Source organism: Lygodium microphyllum, chromosome 24 (genome assembly GCF_053477565.2).
Source record: "Lygodium microphyllum isolate KBCC chromosome 24, Lygodium_microphyllum_v1.1.10, whole genome shotgun sequence".
Lineage (NCBI taxonomy): Eukaryota > Viridiplantae > Streptophyta > Polypodiopsida > Schizaeales > Lygodiaceae > Lygodium > Lygodium microphyllum.
This window is the reverse complement of record NC_141158.1, coordinates 134311261-134329547: the sequence shown is the minus strand read 5'-3', so window position 1 is coordinate 134329547 and position 18287 is coordinate 134311261. Positions and strand designations below refer to the sequence as shown.

At 42.9% G+C, this 18287-nt stretch overlaps 1 protein-coding gene across 1 annotated transcript in view; it reads left to right on the top strand.

Annotated features, from left to right (window-relative positions):
• LOC148015682 (dynein-1-alpha heavy chain, flagellar inner arm I1 complex-like) overlaps positions 1 to 18287 on the top strand; it is a 338732-nt gene that overhangs the window by 129665 nt on the left and 190780 nt on the right. Inside the window, exons 32-33 of the mRNA XM_087665230.1 lie at positions 2660 to 3026; positions 15970 to 16134. Coding sequence (XP_087521356.1) covers positions 2660 to 3026; positions 15970 to 16134 — 532 coding nt within the window. The remainder of the gene's footprint in view (positions 1 to 2659; positions 3027 to 15969; positions 16135 to 18287) is intronic.

The window sequence follows — 18287 nt, the reverse complement described above, 5'->3', positions numbered from 1 at the left end:
TTGCACGGACAAGGTCACTCAGCAGAGTATGTTGCATACCCAATGTCTGCATATCAATCATCAATCAATGTTCTAACTTTCTTTGGAGGAAAATGCAAATGGAGACATCCTTGTTTTCCATACTCTATAATGATGATATAATAGAACCTCCTCCGTTAGTAACTCTTTCAGTAAAGAAAGTCATTAATGGAGTATGGACTTTATTGCCCTAATGCTATATTCACCTTGAATATGTCTACCCACAATCTAGGATGCCATCATAAGAGATGTATGAATGCTATATTCACCTTGAATATCTCTACCCACGATCTAGGATGTCATCATAAGAGATGTATGAATGCATGAAAACAAATAGTTGTAATTATGTACATATGGCCAAGTATATATTAGTATACATACAAATATGCTGTTCACTGAAGAATGCAGAATACTACCTTTTGACGTTCAAATTTTAACATATCAGTGCAGTACATGTTTTTGCAAAATATAGTTTCACCAAAGCATGCAGAATACTACCTTTTGAAATTCAAAATTTAGCATATAATTACAATACATCCATTTGAAAAATATAATTACTTTATTTGCAATATGATATGGCCTCTTGGAAAAAGTATGTTCATTACTAGTCTTTGTAGAGGGAGGCTATCCGAAAATCGGAGCATCACTAGACTTGTGGGATTCAAGGGAGCCATCAATTAGGACTGTGGGTTGGAACTCAAGTTAAAAAAGTGGCTGAAAACTCATGCACATGAAGAGGGAGCTAAAAGCAAGGTGAAAGCTAGAATTGAAATAGAATGGCGAAGATGTGTTTTCAAGTCATGTGACTATAAGAAGCCAAGAAATGAGCTGAAAAGATGAGTTTGAAAGCCATATGTGTTCAGCTGGACATAAGGAGTAGACCAAGGTTTTGAGCATTAGACTAGCCCCATGTTAGCACGGAGGGTGGATCTACACAATGTTATTTGGTATTTTGGGCACAAGCTTAGCAGTGCAATAAAGCCAACAGGTGTAGTAGACTTCCCTCTTGAGGCTTACTAGGAGCGTAAAAGGAAATATGAGCCAGTAAATCCCTCCTGGGACCTAGGATAGGCGGTAAATCACACTTCCAAGATTTTTGGTTGTAAGGCTGATTCTTGATGGCTGTAGAACAAGAATCTTGGACAGAAATTGTTTTGTTATATTATTTCAATGTTAATGAATTATCTAGGAAAGGAATGTGCATTAGGATCATAAAAACGAAGTTGTTCTTGTGCTACATATGTGCATTAGCATAACCTATCTACCAAAATAACATGACTTTGATGAGTTGCATGGAAAGCAAGCAGACATTTTTCTTGATGGCTCCATCCTTCAAACAGATACATCCGATTAGTCAAGCAGACTTTCCCCTTCTTTGTATCTTAGTTTAGTTCTAACAAGGAGCAGAAGCTTAGGGAGGAGTTTTGAGGTCAAATTTTCAGCTGCCATCATCAGAGCCTGGAGATCTATATCTTTTGGCCTCCATCTGCTACCACCAACCATAGTTGAAGAGAAAAAAAGGAAGCCTCTTCTCTTCACTTCATTATTTACAATCAGAGTTGGGACACACTCTTGGTCAGAGGATTTCGCTATATTGTTTTGCATTTCAGGAGCTACCATAGGAGATGTAGAGGCAGATATTACAGGTCCTTAGACCGGCCACACTTATGATAGAAGCCATGTGATAGGGAGTCCCTCCCAGGTGGAGGACAGATGCGACTAATTAGACTTGGATTGGTCTCTTCTCAAGAGGGACATCCTCCTTCGGGTCATCACAACTGGCAGGAACAGGGTGTTCACTTTCACGGAGGAGGACAATCGCCTTCAAAGAGAGGAATTAGACCAAACTGAACTCACAGGATGCTCTAGGCAGAGGAGCAAGATAGTAGAAGATTGTGAGAGCAGGTGGTTCATCAAACCCAGACCCAGCCACCTAATAGGAGGATGGAGACATTGGGCACGTGCCACATCTCTTGAGGGTTGTGATTGGCTACACATATGTATCCTCCTACTAGTACTGGTGTAACTGGGAACATTTTCGTTGTATCCGATAGGTTGCCATGGAAAAGAGAGAATCCTCTGCTTTCTGGGTATTCGCACCACCACCCTATGTACAATGTAGCTAATCTTTGCACAATGGCAAATACCTAAAGTTCTTGTCATCCAGTCTTCATCACAGAAATTTCTATCGGTCCTTTATATTGACTGATGGAAACAAATTTCTCTAAGAAAAAGAAAGAAACCCGCTTTCTAAAAAGATCACACAGCTTTATGCAAATTGCTTTGGAACTAGTATGATAACAAACAAGAACCGCACTGGTTTTCCCTGTGTATATTCTTTGTAGTCCTATGCTTGCCAAAGAAGGAAGAAGGTTATGCAAGAGCAATTTGTAGTGTACACTCAAAGCAAGGACTCCACTGGTTTCTGTTTCGTATCTGTTTTTGAGCCTTTTCTTCGACAACAGAAAAGGGTTTTATGCAAGAGCATTGTCTAATCTACAGTTTTCTGCAAGGAAGTCAATTTTATTTGCAAAGCCTTATTTTATCTAAAGTCTTCTGCAAGGAAGTTTATTCTATTTGGAAATTGTATTTAAACACAATTTTCTTTTTGTGACTTAACTGTTGATATGCTATTTGACAGGTACTTGGACACGAAGCGGAATGCTTTTCCAAGGTTTTTCTTTATTTCAGATGATGAACTTCTTTCTGTACTTGGAACCTCCGATCCGACTACAATACAAGAGCACATGCTTAAGATGTTTGACAATTGTGCAGCCCTAGTTTTTGGGGAACGCCATAAAACAGTGATTGGCATGCATTCATCTGAAGGTGAAACCTATGATTTCAGATTGCCTGTGGCTACTGATGGTCCTATAGAAGTATGGATGAAATCTGTGGAAGCTGAGATGAGAGACTCTTTATACCAAATCACAAAAGAAGGCGTGTTTTATTATGCTAAAACTGAACGCCCTGAATGGATTACAAAAAATCTTGGCATGGTTACGCTGGTAGGTCTCTTTTGTTTTATTCAGCCAAGTTAAGAGCTAGGAGAAATGCCACTTGACACAGAAATGGCTATTTTCTCCACTGAACATGCAGCAATGATCTCAACGAGATTTAGTGTTTAGAACGTGACAAAATCTTAAGGATTTAAGTGAAGTTTTGCTAAATCTTTCATAAACGTCCAATATGTAATCACTTCTCTGGTAAGAAGCAGCAGTTATCAACAGCATTTTATTGGTTCACACAAATTAAAATTTTCCTATGAACACAATTGGAAATATCCAGCTGGACATATCCAGTATTGGAATATCAAGGGTACAACCATCCAGTCCCTAGAGACCCAGCATATTTAAAAAACATGGGGGATGTGGCATTGAAATGAGTGGTGGAGAAAAAAACCACATACATTATCTTGGCTTAAAGCTATGTTTAAGGATCTCAAGGGATTATGAAATATGCGAAGCCTTATCTTTATCATTCTCACTCCATTCTCTTGCATACTTTCACATTGAGCTCCCCTCTTGTAGATGATTCCATGTCTTCATGGTATAAGAGCCATGGGACCTCATCTACCTCAACCAAGTAGACCTTTTAAAAGAAATGTGTGCTTTGTATTATATAATAGTAGGAATTTACATTAGGACTTGGATTTGCTCTTTTTATGAAATGTAACTACCTCCTTTATAAGGGGAAAAAAGTAGGTCAACTCAAACTTCGTTGCTCCCTTTTCCTCACAATACAATCCCTCGTACAATGTATTGAGACTAGCTCAGTATATGTAGCAATGAATGTGGCACACTGCTGTTCTGCCTGAAAATTGCAGATCAGTGAATATTAATTCAGTATCAGCTGGAGTAAGATCTTATTAACAATCCCAACGGTCAAGATATAGATCATGAGTAGGGGAACAACTTTTTACAAGACATCAACTCGATCCAACAGTTTCATTTTTCCAGATCTTTCCACCAAGTTGGGTATGTCTTGCAGTCCTTGAAATGCAAGAAGGGTATGCAGCTGAGGTTGGAGCACCTATATTTCAGCATGGAATGAGAATCTTCTTAATTTCAAAAATCAGTGTGTGGAGAGTGATCTCAGGAGCATTTTTTTTTTCCCACATCAGCAAAACTTAATGGCTAGATATGAAGTTATTGCCTCTGGACGACAGCACTATTATAGGGTGTTGAGTAGTTGAATAAAATGAGGGCTGAAATGTATGAGCACTTTTGACCAACCATGTACACGTGTAAAGTAGGATATCCAAGATGGAATATATTTATTGAGACGTGTACTATCATGTCATTATTATTTCTTTTGTTTAAAGCCATTGTGTATGCTAGTAGTTAACAGTGGTGTTTGCAGTACCCTATATGCTAATAAACAGTGTATGGTAATAAGTATTTGCATGCTAGTTAGCATAGTAATTTATATGCTGACCTGAATCCTAATAAGTAGTATGTTGGTTAGCAGTTGTATGCTAATTAGTATCTGAAATCTATCTGCTAGTTAACACTGTTTGTATGCTATTAGTAGCTGGTTGTGTGCTAATTAGCAGCTTAGTTTTATGAAAGCTGATTAGCAGCTGTATGCTAATTAGTAGCTACAATCTATCTACTAGTTAACACTATCTGTATGCTCATTTAGTAGCTGCTTGTGTGCTAGTTAGCACGTTAGTTTTATCAAAAAACAAAACACCCATCCCCCCCCCCCCCCCCCCCCCCCCCCCCCAAAACAACCAAAACACACACACACAAGTACAGAAGTGTACTTGCTCCAAGCTTGTTGTTGGAGATACTCAACTTATCTAGTCCAAGCGGCTTTGTGAAGAATATCTGCGACTTGATCATGCATGGAACAGTGAATCTCTCTCACATGAAATGCTAGTTGTGTATCTCGACGTGTTTGGTCCTCGCATGCAAAATAGAATTATTGGCAAGGTGATACTAGAGAGATTATCATGGAATAATTCAGTTGGTCCTTCAATTGGTACAATAATATCTGCAAGCATTGTTCTCAACCATACAATCTCACAAGTGACATTAGCTGCTCCTCTATATTCATCTTCAGTACATGATAATGCAATTATGGGTTGCTTCTTGCTTGAACAATTTATTATACCACTTCCCAATGAGCAGCAATATGCCGAAGCAGACCTTCTATCCTCAATGTTACCAGCCCAATCAGCATCTGTGTATCCAAATGACTTCAAAGATGAAGTCAACTCATAAAGTAACCTGGATACTAAAGTGCCTCTGACATATTTAAGAGTCTTCTTTTCGCTGCAATCCAGTGAATTTGCTGCGTTTCATCTTCACTTATAACAATCCATATGTTCTTAATTGATAGTAGCATTTGCATCTTGAACTTCCATGTGCTATAGTTATTTTTATCTAGCTTACTTACATCACCAAGCAAGGAGATGTCGCTTGGAGCAATTTTAGATGATGAAGGACCTAAAGGATTAGATTTTTCTGAAGAGATGCTGGAGACATATGCTAGGAATATCATCTAGCCAAGAGCTAGGAAGAATGCCTCTAGCCTCTTATTGGTTCTGAGTGAGACAAATAGAGTGTTGAAACTAAGTTGAAGACTTAAGATGACCAATCTCTGATACCATCATAAAAATCTAAGAATGAGGTGAACAACACTTAACTCACTCAATTCAAAGTAGAACAGTAGAAGTGATTGGACACACTCAAAGAGATAATGAATTGATTGAAAATGAGTATTACAATGATAAGAGATATGAGTCAGGTCTGCTCACACTTCCTTGGTCCCTTTTCCTCATATACAATCCCCCATACAATGCATTGAGACTAGCTCAGTATATATAGCACTGAATGTGGCACACTGCTGTTCTGTCTGAAAATTGCAGATCAGTAAATATTAATTCAGTATCAGCTGGAGTAAGATCTTAACAATCCCAATAGTTAGAAGAAATCAACTGGATCCAACGGTTCAATTTTTCCAGATCTGTCCACCAAGTTGGGTATGTCCTGCAGTCCCTGAACGGAAGGGTATGTAGCTGAGTTTTGAGCACGTATATTTCAGCATGGAATGCTAATCTTCTTAATCCCACCAATCAGGCCATTGAGTAGTTGAGAAAAATGAGGGCTCAAATGTATGAGAACTTTTGACCAACCATGTATATGTGTAAAGTAGGATATCCCAGATGGAATATCTTCATTGAGATGTGTACTATCATGCCATTATTATCTGTTCCATTTAAAGCCACTATGTGCTAGTTAACAGTCTCATGTATGCTGGTTAACAATGCTATTTGTAGTAGCATGTATGCTAATAAGTAGTAGTTGTATGCAAGCTAGTACAGTAATCTATATGCTGACATGAATACTAATAAGGAGTTGTATACTGGTTACCAGATGTATGCTAATTGAGGTTGCTGGACTTCTCTTGGGGATACAGGCGGCTAGGCGGAGTCTTGCTGGAGCGGTTAGATAGGTTCTATGTGGAAGAATGGGGATGCTCTTGCGGGGACCAGGTAGGGCAGTTGACTGGCACCACTTTGTCTGATCACTTCCCGGTTCTCCTATCACTTGACCACCCAGCATCTACCCTAGACACACGATCCTGTCGGATCCTCGACTCAATCTACAGGAGGGAGGAGATAAAGAGACAGATCGAGCAGATTTGGACTAGGGAGTGGGGCAAGAGGGACCGGATCACAGAGAAGGTTGCAGAGGTCCTAGCTGAGTCCAGCAGTATCTGCTAGGAGGTAGCCCTACAGGCCAGGCAACAGAGCTAGGAGGAGGAGAGGGCACTGTGGCGGGACCTAGCAACCACGCAAAGATTACTATAGGAGGCACCAGGCAATCCCATCCTCCACACACAGGAGTTGCGCGCACGAGCAGCCATCGCCGCCTAGAGGATAAGCGTTCGGAGTTCTCATTTCGCACCTCAGCAGCCTTTTGGGCGTGGAAGGGGGACACGTTGTGTAGGGAGTTTTTTTACGTGCATCAGCCCCACACATCAGGAGAGCAGATACGCACCCTTCGGGATTAATATGGGAGGATTCATTCTAGCCCAGACAAGGTGATGGAGATTGCTACCGAGTACTACAGACGCCTTTTCCAATAGAAGATAGCCTCAGCTAGAGGACAACGATGTAGACAAAAAGTCTGGGATCTCATCCCGTTCCTCGTCACAAAGGAGATGGGACGCTCCCTCCTAGATCCCTTCACAAAGAAGGAATTAGAGGAGGCTTTTCATACACAAGATGGGCAGAAATGCCCAGGAGAGGATGGCCTCTCTAAGGCCATCTTCATTACCTACTGGGAGGTGGTGAAGGACCCCTTACTGTTGGCCTTCTAGGAGATCTTTACTTCAGGACGGGGGAGACCGGTTGAAGCTATCCCAATGGAGACCGATCACCTTGTTGTTAGTGGCCTATAAGGCACTGACAAAATGATTGGTAGGTGACTCCGCCCTGTGCTTCCAAACATCATTCATGACACACAGATAGGCTTTGTCGAGGATAGGAGCATCCTAGACAATGTCTTCACCTTCTTTGAGGCAACAGAGTGGGCCAAGCACAGTGGTCAGGGATTGGCTATACTACTACTGTATTTCGAGAAAGCCTATGATAGGATGGACTGGGACTTCTTAGAGGGCACCATCGTGAGGTTGGGCTTTCTCCAAGCATGGATCCGTGGGGTCTCTACACTTTACAGATCGGCTACCAGTAGGGTTTTCATAGTTGGTAGGTGAGGGGAGGAGTTTTGGCTAGAGAGATCGCTCTGGTAGGGATGCCCCCTGGCCCCGTACCTGTTCTTACTCTTTGCAGAGGTGATGCCTTACTTCCTCAGGTCACGCGTGAGTGGGTTACATGGCCTATGACTTCTAGTGAGAGAGGAGACAGAGCTGTTAGACTCGGAGTATGCAAATGATACAACACTTTACATAGAGGACGATGAGTTGATGCTGGAGAGAGTGAGACTGGCTCTCGAGGTGTTCTGTACTGCAGCAGGAGCGAAAATCAACTGCGAAAGTCGGTTGGTTTCCTTATAGACCCAGACTCTAGCACGGAGTGGGGCGTCCACTTGGGATTTAGATGGATGTATAAAGGGCAAACCATCCGTTACCTAGGGTTCCAGGTGGGACTCGACATCACTCCGGCCCAACAGTTTCTTCAAGTCCTTGACTCTATTCGGAGGAAGCTGACCTATTGGAGTATGGCTCGTCTCTCCCTAGTAGGCTGAGCGTTGGTGGTTAACCAGGTCATCCTAGCGACTGCTTGGTACATCGCCTCGTGTTGGTGCTTCTCCTCGTCCTGTGTAGTTTAGCTTCACCGCCTAGTGTGGAACTTCCTCTGGGCTAGGTTAGATTGTTCCAGGGATTCCCGGGCCAAGGTGGTGTGGGCGACCATAATCCGGCATCGGTCAAAGGGAGGGCTTGGGATCATAGACCCAGAGTATTAAAGTATGGCCCTCTTAGGCAAGCTAGTAGTCTGCGGCCTCACACCAGGATGGTAGACCTGGAAGGTCCTATTGCAGGAGGGTCTCCAGGAATGTAGACCGAGGCATTGGCATTTCAACAGTCTATCATCCCTCACATTTGGTCTCTGCAGCTTCTTTACAAGAAGCATAGCTAACCTTAGAGGAAATGTTTGCTGGAAAGAACAAGACACACATCTCTTTCTTGAAGAAAAACCTTGAGACGGTGAAGATGGATGAGGGTGATTTTTTACAGGATCATCTAAATAAAACTCAAGACTTGCATAAGCAGCTTATAAATGTAGATGAGTATTAGTGAGATGCACAGTTCATATCTACTATCTTGAATTCATTGCCGCCCTCGTACTTAGCCTTTCATACGGCCTTGAACCTTACCATGAGGATTTCTCCACAGCCACTTATTTTCTTTCAGTTTGTTAGTTTGCTCTTCGAGAAAGAGCAGACAAGAAAGAATAGTGGTGTGGATGTCATAGCCTCTAAGTAGGCTTTTATGGCATGGCGCAGAAAGGCAAGGGCAGCCAAGCTAAAAAATGCGCCATAGAGCTCTAGGACATCAAGTGCTTCACAGAGTAGCAAAAAACAGGGGACACACAAGCCAAGAAGGGCAAGTGCCACTATTGCAAAAAGCTAGGACACTACATCATTGAATATAGAAAGTGCATAGCCAAGGAGAAGAAGAAGGAGTTAGGAATGTCTATTTCTAATGCACCTTCTACATCGAGACAAGAAAGAATAGTGGTGTGGATGCCATAGCCTCTGAGTAGGCTTTTATGGCATGGCAGAAAGGCAAGGGCAGCCAAGCTAAAAAATGCGCCATAGAGCTCTAGGACATCAAGTGCTTCACAGAGTAGCAAAAAACAAGGGACACACAAGCCAAGAAGGGCAAGTGCCATTATTGCAAAAAGCTAGGACACTACATCATTGAATATAGAAAGTGCATAGCCAAGGAGAAGAAGGAGGAGTTAGGAATGTCTATTTCTAATGCACCTTCTACATCCACTGAGTTCGTGTTCTTTGTTCTAGACAGAGACTATTGTTTTTACACATGTAGTTATGACTCTTTTTGAGCTGATATAGCATTTAGCTCTATTGAGGATGCGAGCACATGGTTTTTTGACAGTGGTGCTTCCAAACATATCACATCTCGCAAAGATTTATTTGCTTCTGTTATTATAGCCCTGGTTGGCAAGTCTATACATTGTGCCAACAATGCATCATACCTTGTTAGAGGCATTGAGGAGATTGTGTTGGCAGCCATTGATGGCTCTATTTTGTACTTGCAGGATGCCTTGTTTGTGCCAGACATAAAGAAGAATTTATTATCTATTTCTTCTTTGGCAAGGTGTGGTTTGCAAGTCACCTTTGATGATGACAGATGTATGGTCTGAGATAAGGAACACATGACTTTGGTTTTGACTCGCAATCTTATGTCATGGGTTATATGAGTTGGATGCTTTTTCAGTTGATCAGTCAGTCTATCTAGCACCTACTCTTACTCCTGCTATGTCATAGGTGGAGTTATGGCATGCTCGCATGGGGCATGTAAACTATGGTAGCTTGATACTTATGCAGCGTACATAGATGCTTGATGGTTTATCTCTCTTGGAGAGACCTCCTAAGCATATATGCGAGGGATGTATTTTGGAAAAAATACATCTTTTTTCATTTCCCTATGATATTGCTTTTAGAGCAACTACCAGATTACAGATTGTGCACTTAGATGCATGTGGCTCTATGCAGATAAAGTCATTGGGTGGCTATTACTATTTTGTCACTTTCATTGATGACTTTACCTTTTTTTGTTGGAGTCATTGTGTATGATGCATTTTTGGCTTTTGTAGCGCTTGTTGAAAATCAATGTGGCTGCAGGGTAAAGACTCTTCGTTTGGACCGGGGGGGGGATACATGTCTTCTATGGTAAATTCCTTTTTGAAGGAGAAAGGCATTGTTTATCAATGTACTACTGCTTATACTCCACATCAGAATGGGATTGCAGAGAGGAAGAATTGGTCACTCATGGAGATGGCCAAATGTATGTTAAAAGCAAAGAGCTTGCCACAGTTTTTGGATGAAAGGAGTTATGTATACTCACCATGTCTTGAAGAGGTACTCCACCAAGGCATTAAAGAATGTTGCACCTTTTGAGGCTTGGAATTGCTATAAACCTTCTGTTTGGACATTTGCATACTTTTGGGTGTTTTGCATATGCACACATTCCCAAGGTACTCAGGAAGAAGTTGAATAATAACGCTATTAAATGCATTTTTGTGGAGTACAGTAGTGAGAGAAAAGGACATAGATTATATGATCCTGTCTCTAAAAAGGTATTTGTTAGTAGGAATGTGGTTTTCGATGAGAAATTAGAATTATCCCTTGCTGGTTTTAAAACATATCAGGCTGTCAATGGTGTATTTGAAGGGTTGTTGGCCATTTCTTTCCATGATACAGCTAGAGCTTCAACAAGTGAAATTAATGTTCAGCCAGCTGCTCCATTGGGTAATGCAGAAAATTAGGCCATGGCTGATTTGAAAATTCGGCAAGGTGTTGAACTTGAAATTCAGCAAGAGCTTGTACACAATCAGGAGGCTAGGTAGATGCCTAGATGGTATTTGTATACTATGAAAGATAGTCATTTGGATGCTCCTATTGTTGGTCGTACTAGAAGGCAACCTTGTATGCATGATGGTGCATATAGCATGGAGTTTGTTATGGCAGCAGATACATTTGATGATGAGGAGCCTAAATGCTTTGAGGATATTAAACATAGTGTGCATTGGATGGCAGCAATGCAAGCTGAGTTTGATTCCATCATAAAGAATCAAACATGGGATTTAGTGTCCTTGCCTTGGAAAGAAAGCCATTTGTACAAACTGGGTCTATAAGTTCAAAAAGGAATGTAGATGGATCCATTGACAAATATAAGGCTAGGCTTGTGGCCAAGGGCTATGCACAGAAGAAAGGCACAGACTATGAGGAGACATTTGCTTCTACATCCTGCATGACTACCATTAGGTGTATGGTTACTTTGGCTGCCCATATGGATGGACTGTGCATCATCTTGATATAAAGACTACATTTTCAGAGGGAGGGAACTTCAAGAAGAAGTGTATGTACAACAGCCCATTGGTTTTGCAGTTGAGGGATCCGAACACTTGGTCTACAAGCTAAAAAAGGCTTTATATGGTTTGAAGAAAGCTCCTCGAGCCCGGTATGCAAAGATTGATGCCTTTTTACTCAGCCAAGGGTTCATAAACAGCTCATCAAAGTCTACCCTTTACATATGTAAAGAGAGGGAATCCTTGCTGCTCATATGTCTATATGTTGATGATCTTTTGCTTATAGGGACACATGCTGATCAAATTTCAGCATTCAAACAAAATTGACAGCAAACTTTTGAGATGTTAGATTTTGGGCCTTTGCACTATTACTTGGGCATTCAATTCATTCATGATACTAGAGGCATTGGATTATCACAATCTAGATAAATTAATAAACTTTTTGAGAGGTTTGGCTTACAGGATTACAAGCGAGTTTGTACATTAATGGAACCTCGACTGAAGCTATCATTGCATGATGATGGTGATTTGTTTGATATCCATACATATGCTGCAGTAGTTGGATGTCTTATTTTCTTTTGCAACACAAGGCCAGGTATAAAGTTTGCAGTTTCAACCTTGAGCAGATATATGCGTTAGCCACACATGTCACATTGGAAAGCTGTCAAGCGTGTTTTCCGTTACTTGCAGGGTACTAGGACTCTTGGATTGCTTTATGCCAAGGGGGGACCACTGCACTCACATGCTTAGAGTGATTTTGATTGGGCTGGTAATTATGATTCTCATCACTCGACTAGTAGCAATTGTTTCTTTCTTAGCTCATCTTGCATCTCTTGGCTTAGCAAAAAACAATCCACTGTTGCCATATCATCATGTGAAGCTGAATACAAGGCAACTTTCACTACCACGGTTGAATGCGTATGGCTTAGACGCTTCTTAGCTGATTTGGATTTTGTGGAAAATTCTTTGCATAGTTTCCCAAATCTCTAGAATGGCTACAAGAATTTGGAAATGGGGAAAACATGATTTTAGAATGCAAATTTCAATCTGATTGGTATCAAACCTCAAGAACCTTAGGGGGTTCTTTGCAGCAATCCCACAAACTACATGCACGATTCTATGATCTTGAGGTTCCATTAGATTGAGGGGACATAGTGCACATGACCCAATGCTCTTGGCAATGTTTGCACCTCTACATCCATCCAATCAGGCAAAAAGGGGAAGGTAATCCAAATGAGAAATTCGTGTTGGAGCATGTCATATGGACAAAAGTTAGCAAACTAGGGAACTGTGTAAATAAGATTACCTTTGTGGCAACAATGTCCCAAGGTCGAATCTCGCTCTTGCTCAAACCTGACGAAGGCCAAAAGAAAGCCCCTTCCAATGAATCTAAAGTGTTGCAGCAACGCTCTTCCATGGCAAGTCTCATCAGACCAGCGTTCTAACTTGTATTCCCCTAGGGGCTTGCTCATAAAATAGGAGAACAAACTAGCATGAGCACAACCAACATAATGCAAGAGGTGTTCAAAGCACTCTCTTATTCCCATCATTAGCCAGTCACTTCTTACATCTCCTATTCTGCACCTATACGTGCCTTGCATAGCCTTCCTAGCCTCTTCATGGACAATGGCATTGGTGTGCATAGCTTCAAAATACTCAAGCTCCGTGTCTTCATTAGAGCTCTTGCTTACCTTCTGGTCCTTCTCACCATCTAGGTTGTCTGCTGTTCAGTCCTTCTCTACTGCCGGTGATTGCTGTCTTGACTTGTCCTACAGCTAGCGATGTGTTTCTAGCCTGTTTGATTGTGATATAGCTTGTGTTACTGTTGTTTACAGCCTGCACGCTTGCATTTAGTGGATACCAACATGTATGAACAGCTAACACTAGGTAATAGAGCCCACAACAGACCGCTCTGAGGTATGGGAGATCATAGGGAGTCTTACTGGATGGCACATCTGGAAGGCGCGTTGTCAGGAGGTTTTCGGCGGGGAGAGACTTTCAGTACAAGTGACTTTGGCAAAGCTCTGGACCTCCATCATCCACTCCCTTCGTGGACGATGGGCCCAGGTGCAGGGCGAGTCTCGAACTCATCAAGAGCTCCATTCTCACTTCATGCGCACTTGGGGCGGCCAGGACCTGTTCTTCTTGATGCAAACTGGCAGCCCTAGATGGCAATACACCCCCCCTCCATGACTTCTTGCCCCATTCCCCCTAGGCCGCCTTGAGAGGCTTGTACACTTGATATATCTGTGACTCATCATTAGCTCCAGCTAGTCTATTGAGCATGAACACTTCTTTGTATTCAGGGGTTTTTTCTGAAGTAATATAATTAGCCACACTTTATTTGCAAAAAAAAAAAGAACAGCTGACATCACCGTATGGTTTGCCTATGCCATCATCTCAGTGTGTTTTGCCAACTGTAGCACTGTGCCAACTGCCACATCATCAATATTTCTGCAATTTTATCACTTTCACATTTCTTGGCTCTATCTAACATTGATCCATCCATCATTGAGTTGCATTTGATGCTGCCAAACATATTCGGTGGCTGTCTGCTATGTCAAAGTACAACACACTTTTTACTCATACTCTCTAGCCCGGTCCTTGAGAGGTTTAGTATTCACCTTGCATAGTGTGTTTGCTACATTGAGCATTGTATTTATTCGTTGTTCAAATTTCTTTCATTTTCTATGCTTATTGTCTCTGTGTTACCTGGTATCAAAGCTAACTGTGTTTCTATATTAGTTTGTGCATTTGTCATACGATTGTATTTGTACTTGTAGACGAGCATTTCGTTAACTGGTATCAAAGCTAGGTACGTGTTGAAGAAATCTAGGCCCTTGATTGGAAAGCCCCTCTTTAGAATTAGGAGAAATAGAGAAAGATAACATCAAACACTTCCTCACCAACACAATCTCCAAAGCAGCCTATGTTGAGAACAAAGTAGGAGTGGGTCCCACAGCCTAGCTTGAATGGTTTGACATGGGTGGAGATACTTTTGGATACCTTGTAGAAACACAGCCTTACCCTATGATAGATGAGGAGTTGAAGGATGATCATTGCTCACAAAGCAAAGAAGATCAAAGAGCTTGAAAAAAGAGTTGCAGTTCGATAATAGCTACTCAAGGAAGGTATGATTCTTTCTCTTTAGCATAATTCTGATGATGTTGGGCCATTGAGACCACCATCAAGGATGTATCCCCTCATCGAAGAAAGAGATCCAAAGTATGTCCCATCCTTGGACATCTGGATGGGTCATTGAGACCACCATCAGGGATGTACCTCCTTGTCAAAGAAAGACATCCGGAGTATGCCCCATTCTTGGACATCTGGATGGATGATGGTAGCTTTGGTCATAGTGGTCACGAAGTGACTTAGTATGAACACACCGAGGGCACATCCAGGTTAGGACAACTAAGTCCTATTTATAGGACTCAAGGCTCTATTGTGCACATCATTGTGTGATCACCACTCTTGGACTCTTGGCCCGTAGGCCGACGTGTCCATACAACGGGATGCTTTGGGCTGGTGGTATGGGATACTAGCTCTTGGCACATGGTCATGACCTGAAGTGTTGCGAGCTCCCAAGCTCGGGGGTGAGGCCATTTGGCTGTATGGTGGGGAGGTAAGTCTGATGCCCAGTCCCTACATGTTGGTGGATATAGCTCATGTTGTGTTGCATGTGCCGGTTAGACGGACATTTCAGGCAGGGGTCAGAGAAATTAATGGTCTTTATGGCATCTCAACCTGCATGGCAGTTCTTTATGCCTATTTTAATGAACTGGACAGCAGTGATGATTTTAGCTAATATTCATCACTTGTAAATTTCAAAAAATAAAAATAAGGATTTGAAAGTTTAATAAGCTGAATCAAAAAAGCATACTCTGCACCTTTTTTTTATTGTCTCTTTTCCAGTGACCATAAAAGCTTGAGCATTATAATGTCAATCTCCAGTGACCTTTGTAGTTTTCTTCCCATTAACATTAGAAGCTCAATGGGAGAAGACCAAGATTTAAGGATCTCCATAGTATCTTTCCATTTCCAACAGAAGCCTGGAGGGATACTGCCAGCTTCAATGAACTCCATAACATATTGCCCATTGCGTATATGGGTTTGAAGTTTATAAAAATAAGCTTTAAAGGCATCTGTCTTGTCCTAGACATTCTCTGGATCTCAGTGACCCTTGAAATCTTTTCTTGAAGGCTAGGATGTACGCACTTTTACCACCACCTGTAAGAGGCCTAATCCAGGAGTCCACAGAGCAAAAACAGAAGTTTCATTGCAGGTGAAACTGTGGGGGGAGAGGTGAGAGAGGGTTTTAGCACACTACTTTGAGAAATTTGATGTTTTGACCAGTCTAGATACTGATTATTGTAATGTGTTTACTTTCTTTTCACTGAGCTTTTTGCTTGACTTTGCAGGCTGGAAGCCAAATATGGTGGACATGGGAAGTTGAAGATGTGTTTCACAATGTTAGGAAGGGAAATAAGAATGCAATGAAACAATTTAGTACAAAGTGCACCAAACAGCTAACAGATCTTGTTGCAATGGTCAGATCTGACTTAGACTCTTTGCAGAGAAAAAAGGTACTGAGATCTCCTACATTTACTGAGGGTTAAATAATTTGTGACCTGTTTTTAATACTTCTGCTTCTTTGAGCTAAATTTGTGAATCCGAAAATCCACATGCACACTATGGCTGCCCCATTAGTGACTTAGACTCTTTGCAGAGAAAAAAGGTACTGAGATCTCCTATATTTACTGAGGGTTTAAATCATTTTTGACCTGTTATATGATACTTCTGCTTCTTTGAGCTAAATTTGTGAATCTGAAAATCCACATGCACACTATTGTTGCCCCATTAGTGTCTTGGCTTGCGCACACACAACCCACCCACATCCCCCTCCCCCCACTTCTGGCCCCACTTAAAAATTCCAAGACGGAAGATCCTACTATAGCTCCTGGCTGTAAATCCATGGTGAATTTCCAAGGCAGGAAAATATAAAGAATTTAGAGGAAAAAAAGGAAAATAGGTCAGTCTCCCAGTCTGGTCACTCTCAAAGGTGAGTGTCCTGTACATCAGGCTAAAGGAAGATCCATTTGGGATGACTATCACTATTAAGACATGTGAGGTAATGAATGAAATAAGATGCCTGAGTTCTAAGTGACTAGGAATACTGCTTCATCCTTTTCCCTTCCATCTGTCCAGATCATGTTAAAGTTTTTTTGCTCCCTGCCCTCGCGTGCGCTGCTGCTCCACCCCTGCCATCGTATCAGCTCTCCCCCCCCCCCCCCCCCCCCCCCCTACTACCCCAGGGTGCACTGTTCCTCCACCTACTCCCCCACCTACTGCCCCGCCTACTCCCCCCTTGTGGAGTGCTGCCCCTGCCTGCTGTTCCCCCCCACCAGCTCTCCCCTGCGTGATCCCCCTGCCAAGATCTCCCGCCTGCTGTCGTGCGCCAGCTTTCCCCCTGCACTGATCCCCCGCCTCCTCCGCCATGACCCCCCACCTCCTTTGATCCTCTGCCTCTTTCACCTTGCAGCCCTGGCCCCATCCTCAATGGTGTCTAGCACCTCCCTGACCGTCAAATAACAGCATTTCCCCCCTCCTCCCCATCGCCCCCCACAACACCCCCCCCCCCTTCTGGTAGCACAGCAGCGTGATTGGTAGGTCTTAGTAGGGATGCGCAATGGAAACCGTTGGTCAGACGCTAGTGCATTCTATGAGTGCCACCCAGTCAAACACCTTGCACATCGTCCTCTTTGAGGAACAACTCTTAGCCGTTCGTGCCACAAAGCTGGAGTTGAAAGAAACAACGATCTTTGGTCAAAGGTTGTAGGACACTCCCCATCTAGGGCCCAGCTTAAAAACTCCACACTACGCATTGGCACAGCGTAGATCGTGGAGGCAATTCTCATGGGTCAAGGGATCTTCATGGTTCAACTCACCTTTGTAGACGCAGCCTGTGAGCTAGTGGATAGCTCACCCTATGCTTCCACGAAGGGGGTCATTTACATGGTTCCCTGCTGGTACACTCGCTTCATAGTGGAGGCATTCGAGCTCCATAATACATTTCTTAGACATCCAGTCACCTTACTCTTCCCTGGATTGGCAATTGAGTATCGCTAGTTAGGGAAGAACTTTGGACAACTCTCCGGCACAGTTCTTCCCGCCTCCTTCGCAGATGCAGTGATAGCCGCAGAAGTCCCAAAGGTATGGGTGGTAGTGAAAGATACAAAGAATATATCAAAGTTTTTGAAGATTGAGGCAGGCAGACACTCTTTCAGACAACATGTTATTGTGACTGGGTAGCTAGGGTAGTGCGTGCGTTGCCATGACTTTGGGCATTAGACAACAGATTGCACGCCCTTCGGAGCCAAGGTAACTTCACTGACAGGCCCGCAGGTGGACGCTAATGGTTTTACACGGGTCCAAAGACGACAAAGAGGGAGATGGCACGGGGGACCGCAGTCAGCCCCTCAGACATAGCCATGGCAGCAGGGAGCAGGAGGGCAAGCATCGCCCCCCTGCCAAAGCATCCCGCAGCCCCCCGTAGCTCGTCCCACCCGGTAGGACCATAGGCCTCCACAGCCACCACCCATGGAGGCATCACAGGCTACCTTATCTAAGATCCCACAACCCCCACACACACCCTCCCCTCCCCATAGTCCCCCCCCGACCCTAGCCCACAGCCCCCCCTCTCTAGAGGCATTGTTCCCCCCCCGCCTTTGTACCTCCA